This window comes from Dama dama, chromosome 5 (assembly GCF_033118175.1).
Source record: "Dama dama isolate Ldn47 chromosome 5, ASM3311817v1, whole genome shotgun sequence".
Classification (NCBI taxonomy): Eukaryota; Metazoa; Chordata; class Mammalia; order Artiodactyla; family Cervidae; genus Dama; species Dama dama.
Window position 1 is genome coordinate 103,512,099 of NC_083685.1, and position 16,838 is coordinate 103,528,936.

Consider the following 16,838-nt stretch of genomic DNA (forward strand, 5'->3'; position numbering starts at 1 on the left):
TGTCTTTTCCTTCCTTTTTTCAGATATGACTCAGACCTGAGATCAAGGAAATCTGCTTTTGGAAAATAAGAAAACTTTTTTCCTTTGGTTGAATTCCTCACCACAGCCAATGAAAACAGCACTGTATTTCTTCTCACTGTCGTTCCCAGGAAAGAAGGGCGGACAATCCCAGACTTGCACCATGGAGAGCGGCTCGTAGATGCCCTGCCACCCAGATGATCGCAGAGTGACAGTCAGAGAGACCAAGGGGCACTGTTTACACTACTAGAGATTAATCGTTTTCCAATGGCAATAACCCATCCACAGAAGAATTTAGCCCACAGGGATCTGCAGGGCCAGGCGCCATGGGAGGCGGGTGGGCGTGGAGCTGGTGTTTGATGTGCTGCCGTGGCGGTCTCCCACTCCTGCCGCATCATGAGGTGGGTGCCCGGGGTGCTTTGCTCCATCTCCTACACAAACAGGTGAGTCGGCCTGGCCCCAGCCAGGCAGCGCAGTGCCGGCAGATGGCTTTGCTTCCTGGGAATAGGGCCTGCACAGAGGCGTTCATCTGGAAGGAAGCTGAGAGGTCACGGGTCAAGTCATGGTGACATTGTCCTTCCCTTTGGTGGCAACTTGCCATTTTCACATTTTAATTGCTCCCGGGATGCAGTACCCGTAAACCAGGTCCCCTGCCAGAGGGGCCACCCTCTGCACTGTGAGCATCAGGCCCTGCTCCTCCAACTTCTGTGCTCCAGAGATGTCCTTCCCCTCATAGCACACAAGGAAAGGAATTTGCAACAACCGTCACTCCAGTTTTCCCCTGTGGTTCCTTGAACAAATGTTTGTTCCCAGTTGTACACTTCTTTAAAGCAGGTGGTGGGCAGGGGTGTGGGCGGGCAAGGGTGGGGGAGAAAGGCCCTCGTCTCTGACCCGCGCTGCCCATCTTTGCTGTGCCGGCAGTGTGCAGCTCGTGGCGTTTCTCCTTCGTCCATGGTCATGAGAGGCCCCTCGCTGCACTTCCACTCCGTCGGCCTCAGGGTCTGGGCCACACTGCCCTCGGCGGAGCCACCCTGGCGGTAAGCACACTCCATGGTGGGTGCTGCCAGCTGTCTCGCTGCCTGGACTGTTGGGGAAAGAACGTTCTCTTAGGTGTTACTGCTTTTGCTCAGACTTTGCAAAAAAAAAAATATATATATATATATATATATACACACACATATAAATATATAATTATTAATCATCTCTGTCCTTGAGAAAGTCTTGAATGAATAGAGTTCCTTCTACTGCAATACCTGACTGTGCAAGAGGCACGCCATTTCATCAACAGACGAAGCAGAAAGGCTGTGTGTGGGTTTTGGTACTGTGTACCACCTCTGTTATTCTTCTAAAGCCAAGTGTTCATGTACTTAAACCATATTCTATTTAATTGTGTTTGATTTTAAAATATATATATATGAATTATATTTAAAACTGTGTCAACTTTCTGCTTTCAGGGCATTTATGGCTCCTCTATTGAAATGTGTTGATTCTTCCCAGTATTTCCATTTGCTTTACAAGAACCCAGAACAGAGCCACTCCTGGACTCAGCCCTGTGTTTGGAGCGTGTGGCATAGACCCAAGTGTTATTAGTTGCCTGTGCTGTGATTGACTCACGTTGTTCTTTTAACAGAATACTTCCATCCATGTCACTTTGCTTCAGTCTTTAAATAACAGAAAAGCAATATGAAGTTCATAGAATAAACTGTGGTTTTGGGTGACTTGCCGCCTCTGCATGTTTTGGAATAACAGTGTCTGTCAGGCGTCTAGGCTGTTGACATGCGTGCTTTGCATTAAGATGCTGTCCAGTGCTATACCTGTGTGTGCTGTGTGCTTTCTTGGTAGGGATGTCAGTAGCTGTGAGGTCCTTATAAAGAGAAGGATAGCAGGCTGGAGACTTGACTGGCTCTTCCTGCCCTGCCTGCTGTAGGACACAGAAAGTGCAGCCTGAAACTCCTGTCTCTCACGGCTCCTGCACTCCTCAGAATGGGAGGGATCGTCTGGCCTTGAGAGCCAGGCTGTGTGCAGTGTGCCCACGAAACAGGCTTCCCTGAACATCCAGCTTTAATGTCATGCTGACACCCATGCACATTGTTAAAAAGAAAAAAGACGTTATGAAAGAGGGTACCTTTTGTGATCGGATGCGTCTTCATCACTCCTGTAAGATGTGATGAAAATAAAAAGCATCAGCCAAGCCCAGTGAGAGCAGTAAAACAGGGAGCAGCTGTTTTAACCTCTACAGAGTCTAAGTAATTACATTTCTGAAGCTGTGGCTAGTTCAGTAAGAATTTGGCTGGTGGGGGCGGGGGGAGTCACTTGAAACAGAAAAGTATAGACATCTTTGTTTTTGTTGTTGTATTTAAGTACCGACAGCTAAAGCAACCTGCTGATACACTGGGCACCTCTTTCAGGACCCTGTTGTGGGGCCATGTTTATATACAATGACTGCTCCCCTCCCCTCCCTCACACACCAGTTGATTGGACCAGGGTTGATCTTCTGATCCAAAGAGGTCCAGGAAAATGCTTTATCCTAAAAATTTTACAATGGGAAGAAGTCCCAGTCTCTGTCTGGGGTGATAGTGAACACAGGGCACTTACAAGTCAGGAACCCTGAGCTGGCGCCATGTGGACAAGCAGAAAATAGAGACATGAGAGTACATGGGAGAGAGAGCAGCTGCCTTGAAGCCAGCAGGCCAGTGAAGGTTTCCTGCATCCTTGCCATGGACTGCATCAATCCCTCAGGTATCCTTAGAATGCATTTTGACTTTTAAAAAAATCAATCGGAAGTGAGTTTTTCTTATGCACAACCAAAAGGACCTTGACTAAAATACTACCAGATAGCTCTAATTACTAACAATTGTGTGTGCTCAGCATGTTTGCAAAATACCACTAAATTCTGGGGAATTTTTCTTAAGCAAACCTTTCTTGGTCATTTTGTGTATTCTCTTAAAGTGTAATCCTAAACTCACAGAACTGAAAGACACTCCCTCATTTTTCCAGGGAGAAGCTACTCTGGCCTGGAAAAGGGCATGGCTTGCTTTGCCTGTTGTGGGACGGTCACCTAGACCAGGGTCTTTGAACACTTCCCAAACATCCTTCTGAAAGATAAACTCCGTTTCCTCTTTAGCACCAACGGACAATAAAACCCAGAAATAGAGGGCATAAAATAATGCCCATTTAGTGAGTAGCTAATAAAAGCTTCAAATGAGGGAGGGCAGTGATTATCACAGAATTTGTGAGTGCTGACCACTTGGTACTGGGCACAGAGTCTGGCCTTTGGCTGGAGCTGGACATGGGGGTAAATTCCAGCAGCATGTTCAGGGTCACAGCTTAGGAGCCTGACTGAATAGCTGCCCTATGGGGCCATCTGCTGAGGAGGCCTCTGCTTAGGCTCAGAGTAGGGAGCTGTGTCCTGCACAGAATTGGGGGGGTGGGGGTGGCAAGGAAATGGCTGGCAGGGCGTTGAGGGACCCTTGAGAGCAAAGGCCTAGAGGATGTCCCTGTGCTTGGAGGGAAGCCCGCCTGATGCCTGTCATTCAGGGTTGGACCTCTTCTGCCTTCAGGTTCACACCACCAGGTGTCTCCTCATCCGCTCCCTCCACCCAGCCTGCTCTGGCTGGCGAACCACCCTGGGCACGACAGAGCAGCATCGGGGCTCTCCTCAGCTGCCCCCTGGGGGTTGCTCGTGAGCCCAGGCAGAGCAACTGGGCCTCAGCGGTGGGCAGGCAGGTGCCAGGAAAGAGTGGCTTGTGTTCAGCCAGAGGGAACTGGCATTTGCCAAGGAGCTAGTGAAGGTTGTGGTGGTAGCATTTCCTGACACCTGGGTCCATGATAAGTGGCTTTCCAGCTCACTCCAAAGTGGGTCACTCCAAAATGACCTGAGCTGACCTCTCCCTCCATCCCAATGAGAACCCACATGCCGGCACCTTGTGGGCCAGCGGGAGCTGGGCCTCTAGATCAGGTGTAGCTCCGCCCTGGGCCCATGGACCCTTCATCTTAGCAAAGAGCCCTTTGTTTTTTTAACAACAGAGCTGCCGGTCACCCATGCAGAAGTACTTTAATGCCTACAAAGTGTTGACAGTGTAGGGACACAGTAGGGTGAAACCCTCTGGGCCACTGGAGCTTCCACTCCAACAAGGAGACAAGTGAGAGGTGCATCTGAAGCGGGTGCTGGGGTTTTAGAGCCAGGACGGGTTTTAGAGCCAGAGCCCTGGCAGAGGTCATCAGGGTTCATGACCTCACCCCCCCACTCTTTGAACCCCATTCCCAGCCCCCAGAGGGCTGGCTGTGTGCAACTCTGTTCCCTCATCACCACTGTTTCTCAAGTGTTGAGCACCTGGCTAACAGCAAGGGGTCAGGCACCTTGGCCCCTGGGGCCCCCCAGGCTAGGCCCTGTTAGGGTGGACCTAGGAGCAGCCTCAGCCTCATGGGGCTCTCTGCAGAACTCTGGGAGACGTGAACCTTATAAACTAGAAATGAGGACCCTAGTGTAAAGTTACTACAAGCATGTAATATGAAAACCCCAATCTTGGCAAGCCTCACTCGCTGTTGGGCTGACGCCGAGGTGGGCAGCCCCCTGTGAGGTCCCCTCTAGAGATGGTTTCATACTAACCAGCACTGGGAGCTCCCCGTGCCGGGTGCTGTGCATGGAATCCGTGCAATACTCCTCTAAGCACGCGCCTTTTTCTTGTTATAAACAGGGAGACTGAGGCTTTGGAGCAAAGCGGCCCCTTCAGAGCTGCAACTCAAGTCCAGGCAGCCATTCAAGACATGCCGCCCATTACCTGAAAGCTGTGATCTTATACTTCACATGCATCAGGGCCCCCTGGAGAACACATTCAATCAGATTGCTTCCCCCTCCCCCGACCCACCTCAGAATTGCTGGGTTAATGAATGTGGGGTGGGGGGGGGGGGTGCTGAGATTTTGCATTTTAGCGAATTCCCAATTGCTGCTGCTGAGAATCTCAGAGGCTTTCCTGTAAATTGGGAAATGAATGTTTTCATGCCCTCTGATCGGAAGTGCCCACATTACTCAGAAGTGTAACTTGAGACCCGTTACTCACTCAAGCACATAAATCCCTTATCAGCATTAGACGGCTGTCCAAGCCGAGGGCACCTGGGATGCTGATCCCACCTGGGACTCTTTGACCCTTTCTGTCCCCAAGAACTACTTTCCAGTCACCCCCACAATCAGACTGTCGTCTCATACGACTGCTCTACCTCTGGTTTTCCCTCACATTTCAGTCCCAAACAACCTCAAATCAGGCCCTCCCATGGGAATGGGTTAAAGGAAGGGTGTGGGAAGGCTGTGAATGATTGTGGCGGGTTTCCCTCGCTGTCAATAGTGGTGGGTTTTGTAAACCAGCTTCTAAGAGCAAGTTCAGAAGCAATAAGCAAGTGGTTTTGTTCTAAGGTTGATAAGCCTGCACAACATGACAAGAGAGGGCTGGGGAGGACTGTCCTGATGCTGGATTGGGTCAGGCTTCCCAAGACCAATGTCAGACACATGTCTTAGGCTGCATCTCAGACAACCTAGGAGGAGTGCCTCCAGAAACCGCAGCTCTGTCATGATGAAGACTTTAGTGTCCAAGGTGCACATGGAGAGTGGGAATAAAGTTGTTACTTGAAATGGGAGATGGGAAAAAGCAATATTTTGTACTAATGTATTCTTGTATATACTGTTATTTTAAATATGCACATGTAACTAAATAAATTAGATGTTATAACTAGACATCTGACTGTTTTGTCAACATTCCGAAAGATTTAATCTCTGATACCTTAATTAAAAAAATTTTTTTTTCCTTTATAAAAATTGAGATTTGCCTTCAATGTAGGATCACTGATATGATTCATGAACTCCCTGTGGTCTGCTGAAGAAAGTCCAGATTTCGTATTTAGCATTGAACGCCCTGGGTGACCTAGCCTCTGAGACCTTGCAACCCTCAGCCTTCAACTTCATGTTCTTCCTCTATAGGCTCTGCAGATGACCTCCTCACCACTGTCCCTGAGGAAGTCCTTCCACTTTGAAGTCTCACTCCTCCAGCCACCTCCAAGACCGACCCTGATATCCAGTCCACCTGAGTCCTCTCCCTTATCGCCACCGAGCACATCCTCATACAGCATCCAACTTGGGTGGATCAGGGCCTTTCTGCCCGACCCAATGTCAGTGAGCTCTTCCTAGGGAAGGCCTGGTTCTGAGGTTGGGGATCGTGGCCCAGGAGATACTGGAGAAGAAAAAAGAAAAAGTTTGCTTTAAATGAACCAGGTCCAGCTCATGGCCTTCCTGGGCCCCGTCTGCCCAGGATCAGAACCAAGGCTTCCCATGCCTTTGAGGCAGAAAGCTCCCTACCTGCTCCCACAAGTGAGCTTTCACTCACACAGGTCCAGCAGCTCCCAAGGGGCCCAGTGTCCTGAGACCCTTTCAGAAGGTCTGCACGGTCAGAACCATTTTCATAATAACACTGAGATGTGAACTGTCTTTTTCACTGTGTGAATATTTGTATTGATGATGCAAAAGTGATGGTGGCCCCTTAGCAGGAATCTGGACACACTGTGCCAAAGATCCTTGTATTCTTTCCCGCCATGCACTTGCCATCTAAAAAAAGAAAAAAAAAAGAGCCAGTTTCCTGTAAGAGTGAAGCGGTAATGATTATTTTTTAATTTTTTGGCCACAACACTCAGCATACAGGGTCTTAGTTCCCAGGCTAGGGATCAAACCTGTGCCCCCTGCATTGGAAGCTCAAAGTCTTAACCATTGGACCCCCAGGAAAGTTCTGAAGAAGTAACAATTATTAATTTTATTAAATCTTGACCCTTAAGTGCATGTTTTCAATGTCATGTGGGGCATCATGTGAGGACCCAGGAAGCCCTCTGTACATCGAGGGGCAACTTGGCTCAGGAGAGGCTCTGGCCCTGGCCATCATGTGGACGCCCACGAAGGCACACCTGACAAACTGGCTACTCAGGCTTGGGTCTTACAAAGATATTTTCTTTCATGAAAATGAAGGAAGTGAGCCTGTCTGTCCCTTTGAGAAGAAAACACTGTCAGTATTTATTGCCCAGGATGAAATTTGACTTAAAGCAAAAACTGGAATTTTGGAAAACTAATATTCACCATGGTGGCCTTGATAGCTTGCCATCCTGAAAGACATTTCTGATGAGCTCTAATTTATAAATGTGATTCAAAAAATATTGCATGATGAACTTTGTCATATTTGGAAGATCTGCATAATCCAATGAACCAATATTGTCCAAATGACCGACATGTGATTCACCAAACCACGAGTAGGTGAAAGACTGGTTCAAAGTGAGACCCACTGATAGGCTGTCAAGGGTTGTGAGATGAGAAAGTCTGAGAACTGCCCCATTGGTCCACCCGCAGGCCAGTGTGGGAAGCCACGCACAGGAGGTCAGAGCTTACTTGCACTGTGCTGTTTGCATGAAAGGGAGAACTGGGTCAAGAAGATCCCCTGGAGAAGGGAATGGCAGCCCACTCTGGTATTCTTGCCTGGCGAATCCCATGGTCAGAGAAGCCTGGCGGGCTACAGTCCATGGGGTTGCAAAGAGTCAGACATAACTGAGCGACTGACACACAGAAGTTCCATTCCACTTGGTGTTGCACCCTTGCTGTGGGTCGTCAGCCTTTGCCTCACCTCCCTGGACCTCTGTATCTTCTGTAGAAATGGAGATAATGGTTCTTCAGCAACAGGTGGTGGCAGAGAGCATTCACTGGCTTGGGAAATGTCTGGCAGTGCAAGCGGAAGGTTTGGGTGATGAAGAGAAGGGTGGAGCGTTGGATTTCTTTGCTTTATTATGAGAACAGACCTGCTCTAATCCTCTCCTTCCCAAGGCCGCCCTCACAGTGCAGACCCAGCACTTTGTGAGCAGGCCCGATTCCTCCTTCGAGGCGACTCTAATCACAAGGGTTTGTTTACAGTGGAGCCAGCCCTGGGAAACAAGCCTTCCTCCTCCTCTCCCCACCGTGGGGAGAACTGCTGAGCCAAGGTCTTCAACCAGCACGAGAGGAAGTGAACGTCCTGTCCTGACCACAGGGCCCCAAGCCACCTCTTCTGCCTCTGGGGGCCCAGCCTGCGGTCTGTCTGAGGTCAGCAGCACGGCTGGTGGATCAGCCTCTCAGAGAAGGAAGCCCGGGGAGGCTGGGGGCCTTCCTCAAAGGAAGCAAGAAGCAGAACCAAGGGCTGCAAGAACCAAGACTACATGGGCTCTCAGAGCAGAAGAGCAGAGGTCAGCAAAACCTGACGGAAAGCCCAAGACACAGGCGAAGTCAGCCCAGCACAGTGGGTGGGGGGGTGTTAGCAGGCAGGGGCTGGGGGAGCTGTTGACCTTGCTATCCTCCCCCAGGGAGGACACCGAACTTGGTCTCATGATCCGCCCCCCTCCAGGGTCAAGGCATCAGATTCAGGGACAGTTCATGTTAATCAAGTTCCCATAGCCGTGACACACAAATCCACACCAGAGAGACCTACTTATTGATTTCTGAGGAAAAGTTCTACTGTCAAAAAGCAAAGCAGAAAGAGCATTTGACACAACCCAACTCTACTTCATGATAAACTGTTAGCAAAATAAGCTACAAGGGCCCACTGTACAGCACAGCGAGTAGAGCCAATATTTTATAGTAACTATAAATGGAGGATACCCTTTAAAAATTGTGAATCATCACATGGTACAGTTATAACTTATATAATATTGTACATCAACTATACTTCAATTAAAAAAAAGAAAAAACTCTCAGAAGATAAGAAGAGAGGGAAACTTCTCTCCACTTTGATGATGTTTTTCCAGATCCACAGAATGCACAACAGCAGGAGTGACTCTCATGTAAACAGTGACTCTGCATGGTGAGGATGTCTCCATGCAGGTTCATCAGTTGTAACACGCGTACCATCTGGTGGGGATGTTGCTGGGGGAGAGGATGCTGAGATTGTGTCGGGGCGGGGGCGTGTGGGAAAGCACTCTGCTTTCTGCCCACTTCTTTCATTGAGATAGAGTTGACACTGTCCTTGTGTGAGCTCAAGGGGCCAGCCATGTTGATGTGATCCATTTATATTGCAACATGATGGCCACCATAGCATTGACTAACATCTCCGTTGCACCACATAATCATTATCATTTCTTCCTTTTAAAAAATGTATTTATTTTTATTTATTTATGTGGCTTCACTGGGTCTTAGTTACAGCACTTGATATATTTAGTTGTGGCATGTGGACTCTTAGTTGTGGCATACTAGATCTAGTTCCCTGACCAGGGATGGAACTCAGGACCCCTGCATTGAGAGCACAGAGTCTTAGCCACTGGACCACCAGGGAAGTCCCCATCATCATTTCCTCCAGTGGTGAGAACTACTTCCTGTTCAGTTTTACTGCCATGATGTTGTTCTTTCTTTAAGAACCTTACAAAGGCTTCTTATCTGACCCAGGGGAAAGTCAAAATCCTTCCAGTGACCTCTGAGACTCTACAACCTCTGGCCTGTTTTCTCTGTGACGTCATCTCCAATCACCACCCCCTGATCCACTCAGTCCCAGTCAGGCAGGGCTACAGGCACTCTTCTGCCTCAGGGCTTCTGCACCTGGAATTCCTCCCCTCTGCATGGATCACAGCCTCACTTCCTTCAAGTCTTGACTCCGATGTCACCTCAGTGAAGTCATTCTGGGTCACTTTTTCTTCAACTGGGCCCCTTCCCCCATGCTTCCTATCTCCCTCCCAGGTTTAGTTTTCTTATTGGTACCTGTTGGGCTTCTCTGATAGCTCAGTTGGTAAAGAGTCCGCCTGCAATTCAGGAGACCCTGGTTTGATTCCTGGGTTGGAAAGATCCCCTGGAGAAGGGAACGGCTACCCACTCCAGTATTTTGGGGCTTCCCTTGTGGCTCAGCTGATAAAGAATCTGCCTGCAATTTGGGAGACCTGGGTTTGATCCCTGAGTTGGGAAGATCCCCTGGAGAAGGGAAAGGCTACACACTCCAGTATTCTGTCCTGGAGAATTCCAGGGACTGTATAATCCATGGAGTCACAAAAAGTTGGACATGACTAAGCAACTTTCACTTCACTTTGGTACCTGTTGCTAGTGAAACTCCCAGCTATGTTATTTTTCCTATGCATGGTCTGCTTCCCTCACTGAAAATAAGCTCTTCAAGGGGAGGCACTACATTTAAAAATCCATACACTTAGACCAAGCAATCCCACTCCTGAGAATCTAGTCCAAGAAATAAAAGCACTAATACATAAAGAATTAATGTAATACAGCAGTGTTCATAGTGACCAACACACACACACATCAGGATACAGTGAATGTCCAATCACAGAGAATGCCTGAATACATTCTGATGCATCCACACCATGCAATGTTATGCGGCCTTGAAAAAGGGTTAATTAGTTTTGCACCAAGTAACTTAAAGGAATCCCATCAGGTAATACCTGAGAAGAGCAAAATTCAAAAAAGGGTATCATATGATGCCCTGTTTGTCAAACTGACATACGGGAAGGATGTTTTCCACATACTTGTTTATAAGCAGCAGTTTACATATATTTGTATATGACTGTCTTTGTGTGGGGAAAATCTGTAATAGATTGTTGATATGAGTCTCATGGGTGAGGAGGGGGTGGTGGTCACAAATAAAAGAAAGCAAACAGGGACTTCCCTGGTGGTCCGGTGGGTGAGATTCCATGCTCCCTATGCAGGGGGTCTGGATCCAGTCGTTGGTTGGGGAACTAGGTACTGCATGCTGTAATTAAGACCCAGCACTGCCAACTAAATAAATGTTTTTTAAATTTTAAAAAGAATATGAAAGCTGGCCCTGGGCATGTATAGTACAATACCATTTATACATTTTTTTTTTAAATAAAAAAAAGAAAAACTACATAAGTAAACACACAAACTTTAAAATGGCTTAAAATACACATTACCAATATCCCTCTCACTTTCTAAAACTCGTAAACAGATCAAGCAAGAGACTACAAGTATTTCTGCCAAGACTGAACGTCTCTTCTGCAATAATTCGCTCTCGTGTTTATTGTAAGTAAAGATAATATTAGAAACAAGAAAATCAGGGGGGTTTCCTAACACCCGCTGGCTTCGTCTCCTGGTCTGTTTTGCTGCCCCAAGTCCACCCTCCTCTGTCCGTCTCAGCCCCTTCCCCTGCTTCACCTCCTGCCCTGTCCCCTGACAGCCCCCATCCCCATCCCCCCACTCAGGTGTTAAACGAAGGTTTGTTGAATGAAGCCCTTCTTGGTGTCTCTTTCACCTCCTGGCTCCATCTCCTTCGTCCTCTGCCCACTCCCTGTACCGGCCTCTCCAGGTTAGTCACGGTTGCTGGACCTGGGAACCCCTCCTTCCTCACGTGTACTGACTCACCTTTTTAATTCACTTGAGACCCCACTGCGGCCTCACCCGACTCCATCCAGACATGAGGAGCTGCTCTCCTCCCTGGTTCTGCTCTGGACAGGTCGCCTGGCTATGTGGAGCCCAGCCAGCCCAGGATGGGTACAGCAGGAGACGGGATGTAGTCAGTCAAACAGTCTTTGCTGTGTGTTAGGCCATCTTCCAGGTCTGGGGGCTTGAACACTACATCTTTACATTACAGATGGAGGAGACAAATGGGTCGAATGGCGAGAAGGTGGTGCGGGACCATGATGAAGGAAGAGGGCTCCAGGGGGAGTGAACAACAGATGTAAAGGCCTGGATGGGAGACGTGGAGGAGACCTAGAAGGGCCTGGAGAATCCAGGGTGCCTTGCTGGAGGGGGCATTTGAGCTGGGCCTTTTGGTGGAGAACAGTCATGCCGAAGAAGAGTTATGACAGCAGTGTGAAGGGGCAGTGGGTTGGGTAAATGACTGGTCCTCAGCACGTCTGGTTCGTGGTGGGTGACAATGGTGAGCCAGGTCCTCTGACTCACGGGCTGGAGCTACCACAGCCAATGAGGGAACAAAGAAGACACAGCCACCACTCACATCCCCCAGCTGACTTTCACCGATTTTCACATCACCAGCTATCCAACCCACTGCCAGGAAGCTGTGGTCGCCGAGGCCTGTTCCTTAAAGCTGCAGAGGTGAGGCAGCAGGTCCACCGCCAGTGACACTAGCCCCAGGGGTGTCCCTGGGCCAGAGAATGAACTGCTGGGAGGAGGTGGGTAAGACCAGCCTGTCACACTTGCCAAATGGATAGAAAGGCTGACACCACTGAGTATGAGTGAGAATGCTGAGCAGCAAACTTATACTCTGCCGGGGGAAGATGTGACCAGCCTGGAGTTCGTTTGTCAGTATTGGTCGGTGTTGAGATGTGTCCTTTGGCCCAGTGACCCCACTGCTGGGTGTGAACCAAACAGAAACAAACACACACGGTCACCAAAGTTCACGGACACCGGACACCCCTGGGTGTCTGTCGAGAGCGGAATGGGTCAGTAACTCGAGGTTTCTTCACATGGCAGACCCTGAGAAGAGACCAGAAGGAGCGATGACTGCAGATGACAAACAGAACGGTGCCCACATACAGACATAACGCCAAGGAGAGAAGCTGGATGTAAACCAGATATGTAAACCAGACAGAACTCAATACCCACTGAGAAAGGGTCACTCTTTTGGGGGCAGTGATGGGATGGGGCACGAGGCGGGCTCTGAGTGAATCCAGCCCTCCCCTGCCGGTCCAGCCGGGACCCAAGAGACTTACCAGACCTCGTTTCCAGTCAGGATGTTCCAGGTCCTCCAACCCGGGTTATACCGATACCACAAGAGGCAGGGTGAGCTTTTCTGATGGGCCCGCACCAATCCCTGACCCACAAAACCTGCAACAATTAAAAGAAAAACAAAAAAGGTTCTTGTTTGGAATCACTACACTGGCTTTTGGAACAATTTTCATCCTTTTTTTCTTTTTTTATTATTATTTTTTTTTGGCTTGATGAGGTTGAAGCTGGAGACAGAGTCACCGCTTCAGATGTGGGCTGTACCCAGCCTGAATCCAAACTCGGAAACACACTCCTGGACTGTTAAGGAAGAGGAGATGGTGGAGGATGGCCGGCCCATTGTCCAGAGAGACAAATGAGGTGGCTGGAAATGTTTTGGGCCTTCGTTGGCTGGTTGTTTTGAGACTCCTTTGAAGGAGTTTTTTTGAGGATTGCAGGCCTCTGGCCTGGTCACCCCGCCCCCATCCTTTCCCCATCCCTGTCCGGCTCCATCCAGGGGAGGAAGGGCCTGGCCTTGAGGTAGGGCCTTAAGTTACTGAGCCAAGAGGCCCCTCGTGTGCCGTCTGTGCGGTAGGGGACGGATGGCGTGAGCATTGTCGAAGGAGGAGCTAACCATGATTGACAGCGGGCAGGTGCGTTCCTGAGGGGAGTGGTCCAGCAGAGGACCAGTACTCAGCGCTGGGGAACCAAACTCCAGTGAGATGTGCCTGCAGAGGGAAGAAAGACTCCTTGAAGATGTGAATGAACCAAAGTAGCAGTGGGCCCCCCCAGATCCCAGCCCTGCTCCCATAGATACACACACAGCACAGCTCTCACCCTGCCCAGAACAGGGAACCTTCCAGGAACACACCCCTCTCGCGGTTTGGCCTCCAGCCCTCAGGAGATCACGGCCACGTGGTGGGCTCGGGGGATCTGGGTTTGTTTTCTGTCTCCTCCAACCCTCTCTGAACTCTTCATCCCGCCCAAGTTCAGGGATGAGGCTGAAGGACTTAGTAAATAGTATCTTATTGCTTAATCTGTGGCTGGACCTGGGAATAGCTCTGCAATCAACCTCTGGAAGCTCAGTAGAGAAGCCTGCCCTAGGCCCACCCCAGCAGCTAGGCGCATGTGGACAGACTGATGAAAGAATGGGAGCACAGCAGTGGGCTCTGAACATTTCCAAGAAAAACTGTGCTTTTCTTTAAAAACAGAACAAGCAAAACAAAAATGCTTGTCTGTGCAACAATAGACTTTGTTGTCGTTAATGGTGGAGGTCTTACAGCCTGACTCACAAGTGTTCCGAAGTTGTAACCTGTGGTTACCTGAGACATGATGCCCAGACTCCTCTGGGAGGAAGGACCTGCCCTGCTGGGGAAGGACAGTCGGCCCCCATCTCTCCCCTGCTGGTCCAAGGCCTCAGCTGGAACAGCCCAGCCACCCAGGGCCATGCCCTCCAGGGCAGCTCCAGAAGGTGATGAGTGAGCTGGGCATTTGGGCTCAACTCCAGAGCGTTCAGCTGGGGTGGTCCAGGCATGGTCAAGCCAGCATCACTGGGATGCTGGTTGCTGGTTATTGGTGTCATGTCTGTTCCTGCCCCTCCTGTCACTGATGTCCATCCCTAATGAGCGTCTCCATCCCAACCCCAGATCAGAGTCTGTTTCTGGAGAACCCAGCTGGGTCAGCTGTTTTCTCATTTCAGTAGGCATGTAATTTACAACAGGGAGAAAAAAATAGGCTGTAATGACACACTGATATTGATCTTCTTCTTGTCTAAAGTTTTAGTAAATCCATCATGGTCGAAGATGTACTATTCTTTTAAAACCACCCAATAGATTCTGTTTAAGTTTTTGAATAAAATTGTTTTAAAATTAAAATATTTTCATTTTCTATATCATCACATCAATCAGATATTTCCCTTAGGAGTTTTAATACTTCAGATGCTTTATTTGGCAATGGACTCGTGATATTCCCTGAAATTTATCCTTGTGACATATAAATATATTCTTAAATTTTTTTAATTTAAAAAAACCTTTTTATTTTCTTATGGCCATGCCACACGACTTGTAGAATCTTAATTCCCTAACCAAGGATTGAACCTGCACCCTCAGCAGTGAAAGCACTGAGTCCTAACCATTGGACTGCCAAGGCATTCCCTGAAAATATTCTTCATTTTTATTTCAGCCATTACCATTAACAGGACATTATGGCCATTCCTGTGACATATATGCTTAGCATTTTAACTTTTAATGATTCAAATTTTAAGCGCTCTTTGGGTCTAACAGTTATGGCAATAGTGAAAATAAGCTACTCTATTTTGGGCTGAAATAATCAAATTGTTTTTCATTTTAGAAATGAAATTTTAAAATTATTTACTTTGCTTTATTGTTGTGCTCAGTCTCCTGAGCGTGGTCTTTCTCTAGTTGTGGCAATAGGGACTACTCTTCATAGCAGTATGCTGGCTTCTCATTGCAGTGGCTTCTCTTGTTGCAGTGCATGGGCACGTGTAGGCTTCAGTAATTGTGGCACATTGGCTTAGTTGCCCCTTGGCATGTGGAATCTTCCCGGACCAGGGATTGAACATGTGTCCCCTGCATTGGCAGGCAGATTCTTTTTTTTTTTTTCCATTTATTTTTATTAGTTGGAGGCTAATTACTTCACAACATTGCAGTGGGTTTTGTCATACATTGACATGAATCGGCCATGGAGTTACATGTATTCCCCATCCTGATCCCCCCTCCTACCTCCCTCTCCACCCGATTCCTTTGGGTCTTCCCAGTGTACCAGGCCTGAGCACTTGTCTCATGCATCCCACTTGGGCTGGTGATCTGTTTCACTATAGATAATATACATGCTGTTCTCTCGAAACATCCCACCCTCACCTTCTCCCACAGAGTCCAAAAGTCTGTTCTGTACATCTGTGTCTCTTTTTCTGTTTTGCATATAGGGTTATCATTACCATCTTTCTAAATTCCATATATATGTGTTAGTATGCTGTAATGTTCTTTGTCTTTCTGGCTTACTTCACTCTGTATAATGGGCTCCAGTTTCATCCATCTCATTAGAACTGATTCAAGTGAGTTCTTTTTAATAGCTGAGTAATATTCCATGGTGTATATGTACCACAGCTTCCTTATCCATTCGTCTGCTGATGGGCATCTAGGTAGCAGGCAGACTCTTATCCACTGTACCACCAGGGAAGTCGTAGAAATACTGATTCATGCATAACATAGAAAGATGCTCCTTGCTGTTGCCCTGCTATCACAGTATCAGAAAATTCCTGACTGGAGTCTATTTTTGACGTCATTTCAGAAGATTTGTAGTTATGATATTTCCTGAAAGCTTTAAGAAATACATCCAAAGTTTATGGTCTCTTCACTTTATGTGCTTATCTCCATATTTTTCTATAAAACTGTACATGTATAAATATCATAGCTCAGCACATTACCAGTCCCAAGAATTTCTAAGCATCAGCTATAGGATCGAAGTAGAGACAATGGAACCAAAATAAAAGCAAACAGCCATGATGTGATTTGAAGATAATAATAAACGGGTGATTCTCCTAATCTCAGGATGCCTCCCTGCCAAGAGATGGGGTCGTGAACGCTTGTCACACTTACTTGTCCCAGGAACACTTTCACCATCACAACATCATACAGTGTTTGGCTGAGAAGCTCAGTTTATGTGAGAATTTATATTAGCAAGTGATCTTACCTCTTGCTGCAGTTATTATTACACAGTATACAGAGTGAAACATTTCAATAGTGTCAACAGGCATGTTTACACACACACACACACACACACACACACACACACACACACACGGTTAATAGGACAAAAAACAATGACAGTGAATCAGATTGGCAACTTTGAGTGATTTCAGAAGTAAAGTAAAAATCTTCCCTGCGGGCATTCCTGAATAAAGCCTAAATCTGACCCCTGATCACCCTTCCTGGGTTGTCCACTCACCCCTGCTTTTGGGGTAAGTCTTGGGATCTCCACTCTTCTGCTGGCTCCGGCAGGCTTGTACAACTCGACCTGCCTTCTTCAACCCTAGTCCCTGTCTTGAGATGATTGCTCAGTGCACCTCTCCTGAGTGGGGCCATCAGAATCCCTTCCTTAAGAACTTGGGTTTGAGACCGGTGGCTTCCAGTTC

General features: G+C 48.0%; 1 protein-coding gene across 2 annotated transcripts in view; it reads left to right on the plus strand.

Annotated features, from left to right (window-relative positions):
- AKAP10 (A-kinase anchoring protein 10) overlaps nt 1–1,449 on the plus strand; it is a 38,991-nt gene extending 37,542 nt beyond the window's left edge. For both annotated transcript variants that reach the window (XM_061143599.1, XM_061143600.1), the window contains one exon: nt 24–1,449. In XM_061143599.1, the coding sequence (XP_060999582.1) occupies nt 24–29 (6 nt within the window). In that variant the 3' untranslated portion in view covers nt 30–1,449. The remainder of the gene's footprint in view (nt 1–23) is intronic.
- The last annotated feature ends 15,389 nt before the right edge of the window (nt 1,450–16,838 follow it).